A 19096-nucleotide genomic window follows, 5' to 3' on the forward strand; every position below is an offset into this window, starting at 1 on the left:
TGTAACAAGCTCAGCATTAATGCAGTAATCTTGTTTCCATCTATCAACTGTTCAAGATGTGGAACAATGTTTGAATCTTCATTGTAAAAAAGTAAAATTTAATAACCCAGCCATCTCACTGTCACTAGATAAAAGCCTTACTTCATCAGCCCTAAAAAGTCCTACCACCATTCTAAAATTTTGCTTACATATAATGTATTTAACAAAATCCTTACTGTTAATTTTTACATTTTCAGCCAACGTTTTCTCACACATCCTTTTTGAAGTCATAAATTCCCATTTCCACAACCAATCTTCCATCATACCAATTTAATTTTTTAAGACTTATGACACTTTGTTTTAATTTTATCTCTCATACACTTTTTGATCCAACTGAGTTCTTTTACATGCAGCTACCCTTTTTATTTTTGAAAGGAATATGTTTGCTTTGAATATTTAAAGATTTATTGAAAAAATTTTCTACATCTGATCAATGTCTCCAAATAACTTAACTGCCCAATTCCTAACAGCTAATTCTCATTGTATTAAAACTTGTTAAAAAAAAATTGTGAACAAATTATCATTATTCCTTATTTCTATGTACAGCAAAACAGTGATGCTAATAGAGCAATGATCACTTGCACCCAGATGTTCTCCAATTTCTACCTTGTTGAACATTTCTATTTTTGAAGTAATAATAGGTCTACAAAAGCACCATTCATAGTAAATTCCTTGATTAACCAGTGAAAAAAAAACATTCTGAACAGCTTCCAAAAGCCTTTTTCTCAGTCTCACTAGCAATTCCTAATGCCTGAAACTAAAATCATATATAATCAAAACTTCATTAACAGCTGAAATCTTGACCTCACTGTAAAGTTTCTCACTAATTTTATCAGTATCATCTGGTGATCTGTAAGAAATTTCCACAAAGCCTTTTTCCTTTACATCCACTAACAGAAGCACAAATGGATTCAATATCCTTAATTTCATCAGAATGTAACTCCCATTTTATATATAAAGCCACTTCTTTCATTAAAATCATCTATATTTAACCATGTTTGTTATTCCCAATAAATCAAATTCCTCCATTCTTCCCAGTTCTTTGAAGTCATCTATTTTATTTCTTATACTAGTAGCATTTCAATAGTAATAATTAAGTCTACCCTTATAATCACTTCTATACTCACTTCTTATGCAAAACCTTTCTCTGCCTTATATGTTTTGCATTTAGTTTATTCTGTCCCTCACTCACTGCCATGTAGTCCTAGTTTAAAATGTCTCTTACAGCTAAGTTAACAGCTCAAGCAAACAAGTTCAGTTCACTTTACCTTCTCATTAGTTTTTGCATTATAGCTCATAAGCATTAGATTAATAATACCTCGATGGAAGTTTGATGAGCCAATTCTGTAGAGAAGGCAGTTTGGTTAATGACCAAAGGTAAACTGGCAAAGTGTAATTTAGCAGTCAAGAGTGCTATTCTGACAATTTTGTTTTGAATGTTCTGCAATCTTGAATATCGACTAGTCAGTATGTTATATGTTGCAGCATTGCCATACTTTAAACAAGGTTTAAATGTATGCTCTGTAGATTGTTAGAATGATTCTAGTTGTACATTCTTTGTTGAGTCCACTAATGCATTTAAAAATTTAAAAAAATTAATTCTTGCTGTGGTGTTACTGATAATTTTATTTTCACGTATTTCTTTTATAATACATTCAGCATACAGGTTAAGACTAAAAATAAGCAAACATAACAAACAAGCTTGCTCCTATCCTATTTAAATGTAAACCATCCACTCCAATAAACTCCCTTCTTCATTAAACTGATTCCACAAGTTCGTCCAACCAATCTGCTCATCCTTACATACTAACCTAAACCCAGCATTTACCTCTTGTGACATTCTTATTACTTCATCCCCACAATTAATCCTGAGTGGTATCCCTGACAATTTAAATGATATCCTTTTTTATTTAAATGACTTTATCAACACTTTGTACTTATAAATTAGCTCCTCTGATCTCTCCTTACCTACATTATTAGCCAATACATACAAGAAAAACAATCTCTAGTAGCCACCTTTATTAATATCATCTGCACAGTCGGTTATATTCTCCATATCTAATTAGCATTGGTAGACATTCTAATCTCTCTATCCTGCAAAATGGTAGTATAAATCCACTTTATGTGCAGGTATTCCCTACCATCAACCTCTCTTCTTTTTTTAAAAGAATTTATCAAATAGTTTAACCTGAGAGAACAAATGTTATCATTCATTTAGCTAATGTAATGGTCAATTGACCAATTATGCTAACAATATTTATGTATCATAGGGTTTGTTCTTGTATTGTGTTTTATTAAGCCTTTCGCTATGGACTCAGTATATTATAATATACAACTTCATCTACACATTTGCATGTTCACCTTCACAAAATTTGGTAGACTTTCAGTAAATATTACAAGTATTTTGTACACACAAAAAACAGATTTTTTAATGAAATGTTTTTACTAAAGATATTTTTTATGAAAATAGTCTGTTTAGTTAATAGTTTAAGTGCAAAGTAATTTCATGTTATGATTAAAAAACTATTCTTGGTCTCAAAAATCTCAAATATTATTTGCATAATCTTCAAAACCTCCTAAATACATTTCAAACATTTGTTTCCAATAATACTTTACATTTTGTTAGTTTCTGTACTCTATGTGCAGTCTGTCACTAAACCAACTTTGTAAACATCTTTAAAAATTAGGAAATAAATATAAATTATGATTTTTTTGTCCAAGAATAACTACATATTAAAACACAAAAACACAGATGTTTAGTCTAAGTAGCTTCAGTCTCATAATGCTATATATGAACAGATACTTATTATTTTTTATTACATTGACCTGACAGTCATACCTACCTAACATTATGTAATTTGCACTGACATGGTGCATGCGCATTCAGGCCATGTATCCAGTAATATAAAACTGTGTTTATATTGGCTGTGTTTTAGTGGACTAGTATTTTATATATATGTCACATTTTAATTATTATACATAATATATACACATACAAATTACTATTTAGAAATAAATTAAACTTATTTTACTTAAAATCTAGAACAATAAATCAAGAAGTAAACCATAAAATTATCTATTCTTGCTATGACCTTTGTACATGAGTTACAGCTATATATAGGTTAAGCCTTTTAAAATTTTGCAAGTAGAAGATATCAAACATAATATTTTTAGGTTTTACATACACAGTTGAATAATTTATTAAACTTAGTAACTAAGATGTACTTAGATTTTAAAATATATGAAACTTTAAGCAGACTAAAGACACAACCTACCTCACTGAAATCTTGCATTGAAAGATCATGGTAGACTTTTCAAAGATTAAAATGGCTGAGAGAACTAATCTGGGGCCACTCTAAGCTGTTTAATGGTTATTTACATCATATATTGAAGTGTATATAAGGAACTGTTTCCAAAAATGGAAAGAAGGTGAACAGGGTCACTGGTTTAGATTCAGTACACAAGTCATAATGCCTCAGCAAAATAAAAAGATACGAGGTTTTTATTTCATATTCTAGTTTGTCAATATTAGTAATACGAGTTCCTCATTTGTACAAAACTACAGACTTAGTACTTTGACATGACAAATGTCTAATTTTAAACAGTGCTGCTTTCCAGATAACAGTGACTCACTAAAATCTATATTTGGATGTGTTCTTTTAATCCTTAATTTTAAATTAAGAAATTTCATATAATATTAAAGTATGAATTATAATCCACAATTTTATTACAAACTTATTGACATAAATACATAAAATAGTAATTCAATAAAAGTTTGAATGTAAGCCAATAAACATGATGACGTCCTTTGACCCATAAACTGTCAAGAAAAGGTTAAATCCTAAAATGCTCTTGGAAAACAAATCAAGAACTATCAAATGATTTCAGATACTTATCCCATTCACTATGATTACTATGCATATTTCTCAGTGCAGTAGAAAATATACTTCTGAGCTACAGTGAAAGGGTTAAAGATGCCTTAGAAACAGTACTCTTAGAGAAATGGTCAAATATACCTCAAGTCTTTCCCTTTACTAATTTTAACTGTAATGCCACCACTACCAAATGTTCCTTCATGGGTACTAGCTCAGTAATCAATTATTTGCATTTTTGACTAAAACAGATCAAATACTGCACATATTAATTGAATGACACTGTATGTAACAACATCTGTGCCTTGCCACATATCAAAAAATATAAATGCTATTTAACCTTTTTGTCTAGTATAGCATTTATTTCAAAATCATGAAAATACCAAAAGATTAGTTATACAACATTTTAAGGACTGTTATGACTGTATAGCTGAACATGACATAGCTGAACATGACAAATTTTAGTAATAGACAAAAATGAATAAAATACAAAACTTAATATACAACAGAACTTTCCAACACCCTTCAAAATCTGTAGTTAAAAGAAAAACAAAAAACATTAGGCAGCTAAGCAAGATTATTCACAAAAACAATGCAACTACAATAGAAAGCTGCTCATAGAAATATTTGTACATGGGACATGTCTTCTACAATGATGTATTAAAAAAAAGATACTTAAAGTCACTGTTGACTTCTAAAGTATCAAACTGGAATGTATTTCTGTATACATTTTAAAATTAAATGTTTAAATATTGTTCCTTGCTCACAAAATATTGTATATAATTTATTAATTGCACAAATATTCACAAATCATAATTCTGAACAAGATGGCTGGCAGTTTCAGAACACCAAATAAACTGAGGTTTTACAAAATACTTTTGCATGTTTAAAAAAGTTTGTTCACTGAGAAAAAAGAACAAAGTTGATATTCAGACCCTTTCATTCAAATGCAACTAATTCCAAATGCCTAAATTATTTGCTTAATTCAGTAATCTTTCCATACATAACAGTACATATCACTAAATTACTGTACTAATCTAACAAGATCGCTGACTGCTGCTTTAACTTTAACAATGAATTTTAAATGTCTAAATACATTTAACCCACCCTCAAACATACTAGTTATTTTGTTCATGTGTAAAAAATAGATAAATGAAACAGCTCGCAAAATGTATTAAAATATTCTACATGTAATTCTAGAATGAATGAAAAGAATTACTGTAATGTCAACATATATCACAAACTTCAAAAACTATGCTCAGTGTAATGACCATATGTTATCTAAGTATTATTAGTGTTGACCACTTACTGTTACATTATTATTTCAAATAAAAGCACTTTCTGTAGCAAAGAAATAAACTCTGAGCAAATACTAAGTACCTTAGAATACAATATCCTTGAAGTATTGCTTGTCTTTGAACTTAAAGTTTACATATTAATTACAAATCATATAAAAGTTGTACACAACATTTACTCCTAAATCTGAAATGAATCCTAACACTTATAACACAACGAGGCAAAAAGAAGTTCCATTATTTTCACTCAAATTAATACAGGTTAAGATTTGTTGAAACATGATTGTTTGTCATCGTTTCAGTAGTACATTACAATAACATTAATTAACTTTCAATTACTTATGAACAAATCCTTTGCAAAACTAAGGGTGAAGATGACTATATACATCAAAAGAAAAAAAAAAAGGCACTAATTTGGTGGATAGTTCTGCAGTTTGGAATTATGCCAAACTTATATTTTTGAAAACAATTTTTTAAAAGTAGCTCTGGTCAAAGATGCTTTGTACTTGTAATTTCAGTCTGTTTCTCAGATAAATTTGCTGGCTTAAAACAATCCATAATATCACTCATGCACAGTGTCAAAGACAAGATTTCCACTCTTAGGATGCATTACTTACAAGATCAGAAAATAAGGTCATCAAAATGAGCAGCACATGCAACCACAACACTGCCATTAAGCAGGATTGACCTATCTACTGTACAGGCCCTCAGAACCTTAAGGTTTAAACATTTTATTAAAACCTAGACAAATGTCTAAAATATTTCACTCCAACATCCCACTTGTCTATGTGCTTAAAATAAACACTTAATTATTTCTAAAAATAATTATCACAAACAGCTTTTATTGAAATATATTAATGTATCAAAACCAAATTTTTCTTTTTTATAATCAATGTAAATAATTCTGCTCTAAATATTTCAATATTTATACATATAATACATATGTATTATATTTAAACATTTATATATATATGTAATACTGGGACACTAACTTATGTGAACATAACACTGTATACATACTACAATTTAGCTAAGTGTAAATGTTTCTTCTACTACCTACAATGTTAATTCTATGTGCAACAAATGACTGACCTTTTTTCTCTAACTAATTAAGAAAAAAAATGAAAGTGAGAGATAAATATTGAGCATACTAATTCACTGTTTCACATATTAAACTGACAACAAAAATGAAACAGCATGCACTGTATTACCATATTCAAAAACAGTCTCTGTCCAATGGAAAAATTCAGACTACTGAACTAAGTACTTTTGTAACATTATTAGAAACAAGTTAAAAGTAACAACTTTGTCAATTAATAAGTTTGATGGATTGTTGTGCAAACCTACAATATATGAAGATGTCTTTTCAGCTACATAATACAGTCTCTACAATGTTGATATGGAACAGCCTGATAAATGGTTAAGTGCTAAAAATGTACAGTTGAGGGAAGGAGAAAAAATTGCAACATTTACTGTTGCTATACATGTACTTGAAGTGCACTCAAGTCTGACAAGCAAACTACAAATGATAAAGAACAGTACAACGTTCACACACATTCCAATGACAATTCAAGTGCCTACTGTAACATACCATTAGTAACGCCAAAAGTGCATTCAACTCTCACAAATAAACTACACAGACAAATAACAGTAAAACACACATTCAAGTAACACACAACAGAAGTATCTAATGTAACAAATCATTGATAGTGTTGCCTGTTTGTAACTGCACTGAAAACAAATTTAAAAACCATACATTAAATGAAATGAATATAAACCTTTATAGTTTGTTTTAACTTTAACTTATTTTTACTCATAGAAATTCTATTAGTTTTTTTTTAATTTCCTTCAAACTTGCTTTAAGTTTGGTACATACAATATATACCTAAATTAAAAACCTCAAAGTATACTTACAAAAATGTGTTCCATGTCTCACCAAATCGCAAAAAAATATAAAACAATAAAAACCGAGTTTGAAATGCTCTTAATAAAAATGGGTGTATTTTGTTATAAATAGAAATAAAATATACTTCTCATGTTCATTGTAATATGTTCCATGTTCTGTTTTAGTACAGCAGATATATGGCAGGTGACTTGACCTGATTTTGAATAGATGTGTACCCAGAAAGGAATTGGTATTTGTACGAATATAGAGCAGATGACAAATACTGGGCAATTAAATTGATTATCTAATATAATGCATTACCAAACTGAGAGGATTGCACTGATTAGTGTCTCATAAAATAATCAATTAACCCTTTGTGAAGAGATAAGTTAATTGAACCAATACATCAACAAAATAATGTTGACTATAATTCTGAACTTAAGTACATCTTCCCAAAATTTGTCAAGTTACTAAATGTGAAATCTCTGTTGGACACAAAAAATATTTTTAATAAAGTATTTATATTGAATATTTGTCTCTGAATGTATTGAGTCAGTCTGATTTAGGCCATAGCCTGAGTACAAAGCTAATTTTCATGTTGAAAATTAAAAAAATACTTCTTTTTTCTTAGTTTTAATATTCCATTTCCATAAACTTTAAAGTCTTGTAAATAGTTTGTTGTTGTCTTTTTGATACAACAGTACATTTTGTCTACTGTAATAATAAAGGTAGTAAAATTATCAATGAAAAGCATGTCCCACAAGTCTAGAGTCATAGGGAAAACAGACATTCTTAAGTTAAAAACATTTGTAATGTCAGTTATATGCATTTCAGGAAAGAAAATACCCTGATGTCACAGTATACCTAGAATTGATGCAAGTTGAATAATAAATAATTGAAGAATAAATTGTATATTTTTCCATGTGGTCTAGACTTCTGAGACACCCTGTACGGTGTAAAGAAAAGTGGAAAAATATGGAATGAACAATACCATTCTTCTTTTAACCCTTTTGTTAAGGGCTCAGTATAATATGAGTTCGTCTACACACTTGCACGCTGAGTATTTGCAATGACCTTTCAAACAGCACAAGTATCTTCACAAAATTTGGCAGACTTAGTAAATATTACATGTATTTTGTACATAAAAATATTTTCTAATGAAATATTTTCACTAAAGATTTGTTTGTGAAAACACTTTTTGTTACTCATCTGAGTGCAAAGCGATTTCATGTTATGATTAAAAAAACTATTCTGTCTCAAAAATCTCAAATATTATTTTCATAATTTCTAGAACCTCCCAAATACATTTCATGTTTGTTTTTTCAGTAAGACTATATATTTTAACTATATATATATATGGTCTGTCACTTGACCAAACTTCCAAATGTTATTAAACAAAATAGGAAATAAATATAAATTATGCTTTTTCATGCTAGAATGACTACATATAACAAAAATACAAATGCTTATTTTAAGTAGTGAAATTATTATAATGCCACACACTTCCAAGTATTATTATTTTTTGTTTTAAATACTGACCTTACAGTCATACCTAGCTAACATTATACAACTTGCACCGATATGGTGCATTACAATGCATGTGCACTCATGTTACATATCCAATAGTATAAAACTAATCTTTAGTCTTCCCTGTCTTGGGTGTGTTTTAGTGGACTAGTATTTTGCAACATACAGTCATATTTAAATTATTATACATTACATAGAATATTACTACTTAAAAATAAATTACTAAACTTTTGTTACTTAAAATCTAGAACAATAAATCAAGAAGTAAAGCATAAAATTATCCATTCTTGCTATAACCTTTGTATATGGGTTAAACCTGGACATAGGACATTTTGCAAGTGAAGGATATCAAAATATTTTAGGTTTTATATATATACAGTTGAATTACCAAAAAAAAATCATACACTGATACCATAAAATGTCACTGTAATTTATTAAGCTTAATAACTAAGATGTATTTAGATTTTAAAAAATATGAAACTTTGAGCAGACTAAAACCACAACCAACCTCACTGAAATCTTGGACTGAGAGATCGTGGTAGCATTTTCAAATGTTAACATTATTGAGAAAACCATTCTGGAGATATTCTAAGCTGTTGAATAGTTATTTACATGTCACGTATTGAAGTAAGTGTATATAAGGAACCATTTCCAAAAATGGAAAGAAATGAATGGGGTCACTACATTTCATTCAGTACATATTCCATAATGTCTCAGCCAAATAAAAGGACAAGGTTCTCATTTTATATTTTAGCTTGATGATATTAGTAATTTGAGTTCCTAATTTGTATGAAACTATGGACTTAGTATTTTTGACATCACAAACAGCTAATTTTAAACAGTGCTGCATTTAACATATCACATGACTCAAGATCTATATTTGGATGTGTTTTCATATTTACTTTTAAATTAGAGATTAACTCATAAATAATATTCAATTATAATCTACAGTTTGATTCCAAACTTACTGACATAAATTCATAAAATAGTAGTTCAATAATCTTTTGAATGCAAGTCAACAAATGTAATAACATGGCTTTCAACCTGTGACACATCACGAAAGGGTTAATGCATAATTCTCATCTAACTTGTACAAATGTTATGCTTCATTCTGTGTGTCACTTCATGCTTAATTTCTAAAAATAAGAGCCAAAATGCATTCATATACATAGAAATATAAAATAGCTTTATTAATGTCTACCCATTATGATTTTAGTGATTAAGTACAAGTGGGCTGTGAGGGGGGAGTGCTGTGAAATCTTTTAAGTGTAATAAATATTGGTACAATAAGCATAAAACAGTGTAGGATCATCTAGTCGAGTCAATTGCATAAAATTTATTATGAAAATAAAAGCATCAATTCAGTTTTAGACTAATTAATTCTGAATTAAGCTATGTTATATAATAAACATTAATAAAAAGCATTTCTTTAACCAATGGCAACTAAATTAAGAAATCAACACATTTTTCAATTTTGTTATCCATACATTTCATTTTATACTATTAGTATACAGATTGACAACAGTATTAGGTTACACTTTTATTATTAAGCAAAATGACAAAAGCCATTGTTGGAACATTGTTACCAAAACACACTGGCATTTCTATATATTAAAAGTTATTCATCAAACTGATATTTACCCATTATTATTCTGTGAACATACCACATTCATTCCATCATGGATCTTAATTCTGATTTACTCAAAAAAAGAATTTACTGAGGTTTGACCATCTCAACAGCACCTTTTTGTCCCTTTGTTGGTCAAGCTTAATTTTGCAAAATTTATTGTTTGAATTAGCTATGAAATTTGACGTTAGTTTATATTACAGATTAAGAGTGATAGTATTTGCTCTCATCTTTGACAGGCTATACCCTAGTCATTGTTTTTACTTTCAATGTTTCAGTTACTAATCTTTTTGTATCTATTTTCTGAAAATATATGGTTTTCTTACTGTACTTAGAACCTACTTGAACAACTAATCCTCCCATCAGAAAAATAAACATACTGGGAAATAATTAGCCATCGGTTGTAAACACCATGACCAAAGTACAGGACCCACATGATCTTTGCAAGTGCATGCCATAACTGAGCCAATCTCACATTTTTTCTATTAAACTAGAACTTCAAATAAAAATAGTAGGATATTTCAAATCAACATCTTAGATTACAAAAAAAAAGTTTAAGGCCATAGAATAGAATATCCAAAACAATTATAATTTAAATTTTTAACAAGATTCATCAAAATGTTATGCTAGAATAGTAAACAGGTTAAAAATTCACTTTCCTACTTACAGCAGAAAAACATGATAGCCAAAAATGAAACTGAGGGCAAATATCTAATTACAAATACTAAAAAAAAATAGTCTCCAAAAAAAATTATAAAGAACAAACATTTTTTTCTGTTGCTCATTAATAAACCAACAGCAAATGTTAAAGAAAATTAGTAACTTTTTTGAAAAACAGGATGAGACAGGAAGAGTGCAGCATGAGTGCTTGACTTTTACATGTCAATAAAACAAGAAGCTTGGGGCTAGAAATTTATGTTCTGGCTTACAATATTATATATAGTATGCATGTAATTGGTGATGACAAGAAATGCACTTGTAGTAAAAATATATCTCAGGATGGCTGGTATGGCTATTAACACTTTTACCAAAATTTAGCAAAATACAATGTTTCAACCTTCTTAGGTCATCTTCAAGTTAAAAAAAGATGACTTAAGAAGGTCAAAATGTTGTTCTTTGCTATATTTTGGTAAAAGTATTAAAATCCATACCAGCCATCATGAGATACATGTGATCCATCAATTATCAAACTTCACTAATTTCTTATTGTTGAAAATGATACAACCTGATTTGACACTCACAGGGAATGCAGTGTTTGTAGACATGACAAGTTAATGCCATGCTGGATGAATATTTTCCTCTCCCACAACTTTGAAGATGTGAAATATATGAAAATAAGGCATAGTGGAAGATACAAAAACTTAGATAAACTATGAACATTCTTACACAGTTGCCTTTACACCATCTTCCAGTACAAACATAACAGTTAACTGCATATCTGTTAAGGATCAAATTTCAGTCACAGAAATTGACATAACAGGTATTCTTTGATAGATTGTTTAGGCAGAGGATTCATGATGAAACTTTGTAGAATGGACAGCAACTGCCTGTTGTGGAGAGACATTTCGAAATCTTCTGCCTTTTGTCTTCAGGTTAGTGTGTGTGTAGGTGTTGTCAATCGTTTATAATGTCCCAGTGGATTATAGAGAGCGTGTTATGATTTGTTATCACTGTTTCTGATTGGAGGAGAGAATTCCTGTAGATTCAACCAATGGCAGGCACACGTTACTCACATCTAGCCTGGAATCTCTGTTTAGCAAAGGTTTAAAAGTTAATATAAAATGATTCTTTGAATTTTTTTGTTTTCCAGAATTTGTCTGTGTCAATGATTCTAGTTTTCTCCCAGTTTATTGTGTGTCCAGTTGACATGGTGTGCTCTGCAATGGCTGAATTTTTTGTTTTCATGAGTCTTGTACTATCTGTATGTTCTTTTATTCTTGTCACGAGTTTTCTTCCCATTTCTCCAATGTACGTATTGTTGCAGGAACACAGAATTTCATAGATGTTTTTGAGATTCTCTTTGGTAGGTTGCCATTTGTTTTTTCCCAAAATGAACCTTAAGGGTGCTGTAGGATTTCCACTGGACTTCTATGTTGAATTCCTTAGCTATGCATTTGATTTTTTCACTGAAATGTTGTAAATTCGGTAGGTAAAAGGTGATAGTGGTGGTGACTTTCTGATCTTTTCTTTTTGTCATGGTCTTCTTCAAGGAATTTTTGATGAAGGAGGAGGTGTAACCATTCTGTTTAAAACTCTAAGATCTTTTGGCATTCTACTTCTATGAATGTCTTATGGCATATGTTTTCTGCTCTCTTGTTTAGGCATTAGATTACACCACGTTTTATCAAGGTTGGATGATAGGACTGGAAGTGTAGGTATCTATTGGTGTGAGTGGGTTTTATGTATACAATTGTGGTTACTTGTCTTGCTTGTTTGCTGATGAGTGTTTCAAGAAATGGTAGACTGTTTTGTTCCTCTATTTCCATAGTGGATTCTTTTGTCTATAGAATTGAGATGTTCTAAGGAGGCTGGTAAGTTTTCATGACTGTGGAGTCAAATAATGAAGGTGTTAAATATATAATCTCTATAGATGTTAAGACATAGCATCAGTTGGTTGCTCAGTACATTGCTAGTACTTTGTGTTTTATGATACACATACAGGTGCCTAGACTTTCTCCATCACCATGTATAAAGTATGTATTTCATGCTACTGACAAGAGCTAGGGTTTTACCAGTGACACACAACAGAAAAAAATTAAATTACTTAGATTCATTAGTATTAAATAGTTACACAAAAATAATGTATTTCAACCTGATCACTTACATGGTATTCTTCCCTGTCCATTCTGTTGTCATACACCTCACCATAATAAAATATGATAGCATGTTTCCATTTATCATTATATAAGCTGTTACATGTGTGTTATTATAAATAATTTTCTCTAACTATTTTCAGAAATTATAAAAATTAAACAAATCCAATTAGCATATAGGTCTGCATTTTGTGGTTGCTCAATTGGGAATTATGACAACTTTTAAGAAGTAAAATATTACATTGGTCACTATATTCTGATGGGGATTTCTGGTCATTATTGACATTCTTTAAAAACATAAAAATAAATTTCTTTGAGAAATACCCTCATATGCTCAGCTGTACAACTTACTTTTGTATAATATAAATACATGCATATATACAGAATAGCACATAAAAGAACATCTGAGTTATATCATGGAAACTGGTGTCTGATATAAAATTCAAAAAATCAAGTAAGTTTTATTAAAGACACAAACACACACTTTTATCGTACACATATATACATACATAAATTGCAGTCAGACTAATAATATTACTGTGTTGTTGTTGATGGATTAAAGTAAAAACCAGAAGAAATACATTTCAAATTCTCTCTTAGCTGTCACAATTTCAATAAAGTTTAGCATGTGTAACTACTGTTACTCAATTTGACTTTAAGATTTCTAAAAAGACCCTAATATGATCAAAGTACTGATCATATTTCTTAGCTCACTGACTAGTAATTTGCCATATAGGGAGGGTATGGTACTGTACTGCATATAGTGTATAAACTTGCAAACATCCCACATGCATTTAGTCAGAATCAATGGGTTAAATAAGAAAGTTTTTGTGTCTGTCAAAAAATTCAATTACAACCTTGACTCAGGCAACAAAATTAAAAATATGGACAACAGTGCCAAATCAAGAAAGGTTCAACCACTTAATAATGATAATGGTAGAATTAGTGTACATAAATATAAATTTGGGCAAGATAAGAGTCATTTTCAGCTACATTCTTTTTAAGAAGAGTGGTTAGCCTGTTGAATGGGTTTCTTCTTCATGTGGTGAATGTAGCTGATGTATGAGAGTTCAAGGGAATGCTTGATAAATAACTGAATGATAAAGACCGTTTTATTTTGATGTGAAGTTTACTGTAGTGGATGAGTTGACTAGATGGACCATCAGGTTCTTTATTGTCTTTAAATAAATGCATATATATTTTTGAATTGACAAAGGGAATAAAGTCCTAGTAAAATATTTTGAAAACCACTCCCAGTACAAATAAAGCTACAAAGTGTGTAAATAAAGTGTAAACTGGAACAGTTATTACATTTTCATGCAATCATTTCTATTCAAGTCCTTGTTTGAAAAGAGGATAGACAATGAATTAATCTTAATTTACAAAATTTCCTGTGAGAGCATACTTCCAGATCCTGCAATGAGGATTGTGTCTTTGGCTCACATTCTTCATTGTAACAGGATTACCTCCCTAATCTCAAAAATAATAAAAAGTATGGGTTAAGTCTCATCCAATTACTTATCTGTAGCATTTTCAAGCTGTTGGGCATTTTAAGCTTCACAAACAAGTTTTAGTACCTGAACTAAAGTTATTTAATTATTTAAATCACAAAATAAAGTTCTATGATAAAGCTAACATAGGCATTTATATTCTTAAATCAGTGCTTCTGTCAAGATAAAGTCCTGGTATGTTTCTGTAGTTTTGTTATACAAATGAAACTGGTAACCATATAAAATATCAGAAAAACATATGTAGCCTATGCATCCATCATAAAATTTTCCTTTAAAACATAAATGACTATCATAATAGCTGAAAAAACAAACAATTATAATAAAAATTACAAATATTAATAAATTTTACGATGAATTCATGGTTAAATGACAAACATACCAAAAATATACATACATGATTTTGCAGTAAGTCATTTAACTCTGAATTTACTGTAAACTCCAATGATCCACCCCAAAGTTAATTTAGTAATAAAATGCTGTTTTCATGATGTAACAAGTACAACGTTTAAGAGGTTTATTAATCGACTGGAATTAAGCACAAAGCTACACAAATGGGCTATCTGTACTCTACACACCACAGGTATCTAAACATGGTTTCTACAGGTGCAAGTTTGCAGACATACTACTGTGCCACAGAGGACAATATTTTTCTAAGAGGAAAGTATACACTTATACTTGGAGTACTAGCATTAGAACAGTTTCCGCCTTTTAATCTTTATGACAGGATATACTTCCTTTAGGTTGTTGGAAATTAGAATGTTGACATGTGCATAATTGTATCTGTCCATATATACTTTTAAAGCATGAAAAAGAAAGATCCTACCACACTTCAGCAGCAACATTTTAAATAACAAGTTACATATTTTGTAGTTTAACACTGTATTTCTAATTTGAGTACTTTTTCTTCCATTTAAAAACAAACAGAAATATCTTGATGACAAACTACTGTAACATATACAAAATAATAATAAAAGTATTAAATTTCATGTACTTTAGTTTCTAAACAAAATTTATGTCATTAACTAAAACCAATCTACAATAACTTAGTAATTACAAAAGAAAGATTTTTTGATAAATAAAAAGCCTAGATCTACAGTTGCAGAGTTAGTTTTATTAATATACTATACCTAGAATTCAAGTTTTCATTTACTGTGTTTTTGTTCCAACAGTGAAACAGTTTATCATTAGGAAAATTATCCAAGCCATAAACAATTTAAAACATTTTAATCAATTCATCTATAGTTCCTATATGACCAAATTCTTTAAGCCTTTATCTGTAAATCAATTCCCTCAATCTCAGTTTTCACATTCTAATGTAGTCACTAAAATTGTTCCAAATCATATAGACTAAAAATAACACTACAAATACTAGTTCTTTCCACGAGTGTCTAGGATCTTGCTATTACTGACACAAATAATAAGTAAAAAACAAAAAGACTCAGCTATATGCATTCATTAAATGGAAATGTGTTCCATTCAATATCATCTTTTATTTGCTACCATAAAATACATTTTATATCTGCTTCTTTGTATGTTGTGAACAATTTTGTTTCCTAGCTAAGTTACAAACTTGTCAAATGTATTACCTTCTAATATGGTTTTTGATATTCATGTAAAATAACTTCAATGTTGTTCTTTTTCCCCACTATGTACATAAATGTAAATGGCTACCTGACTTTTGGTTGTTTGGTTTATCTTAATATCCATGATGGACAATGACTAACAGATGGAATAACAGACTTTTATTCAGTTTTCCTTTTAATTTATTATTAATCTTCATGATATTTGTTTAAAATTTAAATTAAATTTAAGTGTTTATACTTTCCTAGTAAATTTAGAAAAACCATATTCTATCTTATAATGATTCTCAAGTAACTCGTTATTCCTAAGCTAAGCTAAACCTCATTTAAAGAAGTACTTTGAGCAAATTTATAAAAGTAACAGTACATCAAATAGATTAATTTCACAAATGAAGTACCTGATGGCTCAGTTTCAAGATTTCAATAATTTTTTATTATAATTTCATTGCATAGCCATTGGGTAGGATTCATTTAGAGTGATGTGTTCAGTCTTAGCTACCTATCCCTTAAAAACGGACACCAAATTGTAGAAAGGAATTCAGAGAAAGGCTATTAAAATACAAACATCTATGGAATTATTTTCTCTCTAAAAATTTGTTGGGATTCAATTTATTTTCTTCAGTTTATTAACAGTGCAACTGCATCACCTTTTTTCAAACTTAATGTTGAGAATAGGAACAAATTTTAATCAGACTAGTTGTCATCTTTGGCTAAACTGTTTAATTTTTCTGACAGGATGGTGATGGTAGGCTTTTGGAAAGGTTTGTCTTCATATTTGGTGGAAGCAGTAAAGTCAAGAAATTCAATGGAGGACTGAGATTTTTCCAATAAACTAGTTTAATTTAGTGGATGATATAGCACACATGGATCAAAATATCCTTTGCTGTCCTTAAATTTTATTTATCAAAGGTACTATAATTACTATAATTATATACTATAATAATACACAAAAGAATTAACAAAATAGTAAAAAATCTAGCATATGAATAAACAAATAAAAATTGAAATAACTGAAACAACAATTGTTTTTCAAAAATAAACAACAGCTGATGAAAAACACTATAAATTCATTTTTAAATTATGAAAATATTTTGGGAAAAGGCTTTTAACCAATTCTTATAATAATTTTTATTCTCTACCTAAATGTATGTTGTCACAATTACAATTAAATTTCAGATTTGCATTGTTACCATCTATTGTTGTTCCAACATTTGTTTTTTAACGCTTGTAGAATGACAAACTTGCTCTGTGGAAGTTTGTTGTATTTCCAATGTTAGTTTAGTTCTTTAATCTTTACTTCTTTAGTGCACTGTTGATGTTAATTGTTATGCTGATTTGATAGTTTCTACGGTAGACCCAATTACTGGTAACATTAAACATATTATATAGTCTTTATTATGGGAGTACAACAAATATCTCATGAAATTGAAAACCTAAATTACGTATGCAAACCTAAAATTTTAAAAAGTAAATTTTTCTATGGGTCTATATCTCACCATAAGACTGTGAACTTCTCAAACGTTTTAATAGTTGATTATATGATATCAAAATTTGTTGCACCAGTTACACTTTATTTCTTCATTATAAATATTTTTATAGTTTCAAAATTCAAGTCTTGGTCTGAGACTGAGAGCTCAAGCCTCTTATTTCGAGACAAAAATCATATTTAATATATTTATATAACGATATCCAGTTTTCACACTCACCCCATGCTTGCGTTCTCTTTAGTCATAAGTAGGCTTACGTATGTTTTGGTTTTCTGGCAGTGAAGGTTAAATACAAACTGAGTTGAAGAGTTTGAATTTTCACACTAACGAACTAAAGTTACAACGTTGCTTCCGACAATCTGACTTTTCACTGTCTCCACTTTGTCTCAACAAATCTGGATTTAAACGCATGCGCACGAAAGACGGATTTATATTAATCTCGAAACGAACGAGATCTGTGAAGTACCGAAACGTTACAGTGGCATCTGTATTGAAAGAATGTGTTTAATGTGGTGATTGCTGGTCGTTAGAAACAACACCAAAAACTTAAACTATTTTAGACAATAAAGTCATAATTTATGCATAATATGACCACACCAGATGCTCCACCTTCAGTTCAGTTAGTGCCAGGTGGGTTGATAAACATCAAATAATAAGTTAGCCTAATTGTATATTACAGAGTTTTCATTATAAACTATTATAAATCAAAGAAATTGAAAGTAGTCATACTTATAATTTATAACAGTAAGTTAAAATTACTAAAAAGAATTGCTTACAAACAATAAGTGGCCATTTAATGCTTCAACATTCAAGCTCAACTTCAGTTCAAGGCAGTCTTGAGGATTCCCATAAAACTGCAAGCGCAAACTCTCGGTATCTATAAAAAAAAAAAAAACACTAACTTAGTAATACTATCAGTGAATCCCAGTACTAGTGGCAGTGATAACAAAAATAAATTACAGAATGGAAGGTGTAATTTTTGTTAGAGGTGAAAGTGAAATGAAAATGAAACTTTATTGCATTAGAAACCAGAGAAATTGGTACTGGTATTACTAGATTAAATTGTTGGAAATGGCTGCTAGATGATACCTGGAATGGAAAAGTTGTAGCACATCAAATAACCAATTTACTATCAAAGTATTATAATTTGTTACATAAACTACAAATTCATTAACATCATTCTAGTTTTATAAAAACTATTGGTAATTATGCAGTGCTTGACCAGGGTTTTTAACTAAATATAATAATCTTTAAACACAAGAATAAAACCAGTATTGTTAATATCAAATCAAAATAAGGATAATAACTACTTTATGAAAGTAGATGATGAAGAAAAGCTAGTTTATTAGGTTACACAAAAGAACAATATTAAAAACTTCTCACAAATACCGTTAAGATAAAGATCAAGTGAGTATTTTCAACAGTTTCTTTTAACAATTAAATATCATTAACACAGCTCT

The 19096-nt window shown here is 29.5% G+C and overlaps 2 protein-coding genes across 10 annotated transcripts in view; one reads left to right on the forward strand and one right to left on the reverse strand.

The window, feature by feature from the left end:
- Window positions 1-18480, reverse strand: part of LOC143249511 (uncharacterized) — a 60815-nt gene extending 42335 nt beyond the window's left edge. Inside the window, exon 1 of one of the 7 annotated variants that reach the window (XM_076499491.1) lies at window positions 18413-18480. In XM_076499491.1, the coding sequence (XP_076355606.1) occupies window positions 18413-18429 (17 nt within the window). In that variant the 5' untranslated portion in view covers window positions 18430-18480. Of the gene's footprint in view, window positions 1-3314; window positions 3456-6417; window positions 6519-14963; window positions 15166-17855; window positions 18020-18412 lie in introns of those variants that run through there. The other 6 variants (XM_076499494.1, XM_076499489.1, XM_076499490.1 and 3 more) reach the window with 6 other exon arrangements.
- The window catches only part of LOC143249510 (aryl hydrocarbon receptor nuclear translocator homolog), a 138428-nt gene continuing 137380 nt past the window's right edge, over window positions 18049-19096 (forward strand). For all 3 annotated transcript variants that reach the window (XM_076499480.1, XM_076499482.1, XM_076499484.1), the window contains exon 1: window positions 18049-18266. In XM_076499480.1, coding sequence (XP_076355595.1) covers window positions 18215-18266 — 52 coding nt within the window. In that variant the 5' untranslated portion in view covers window positions 18049-18214. The remainder of the gene's footprint in view (window positions 18267-19096) is intronic.

Source organism: Tachypleus tridentatus, chromosome 4 (assembly GCF_004210375.1).
Source record: "Tachypleus tridentatus isolate NWPU-2018 chromosome 4, ASM421037v1, whole genome shotgun sequence".
Lineage (NCBI taxonomy): Eukaryota > Metazoa > Arthropoda > Merostomata > Xiphosura > Limulidae > Tachypleus > Tachypleus tridentatus.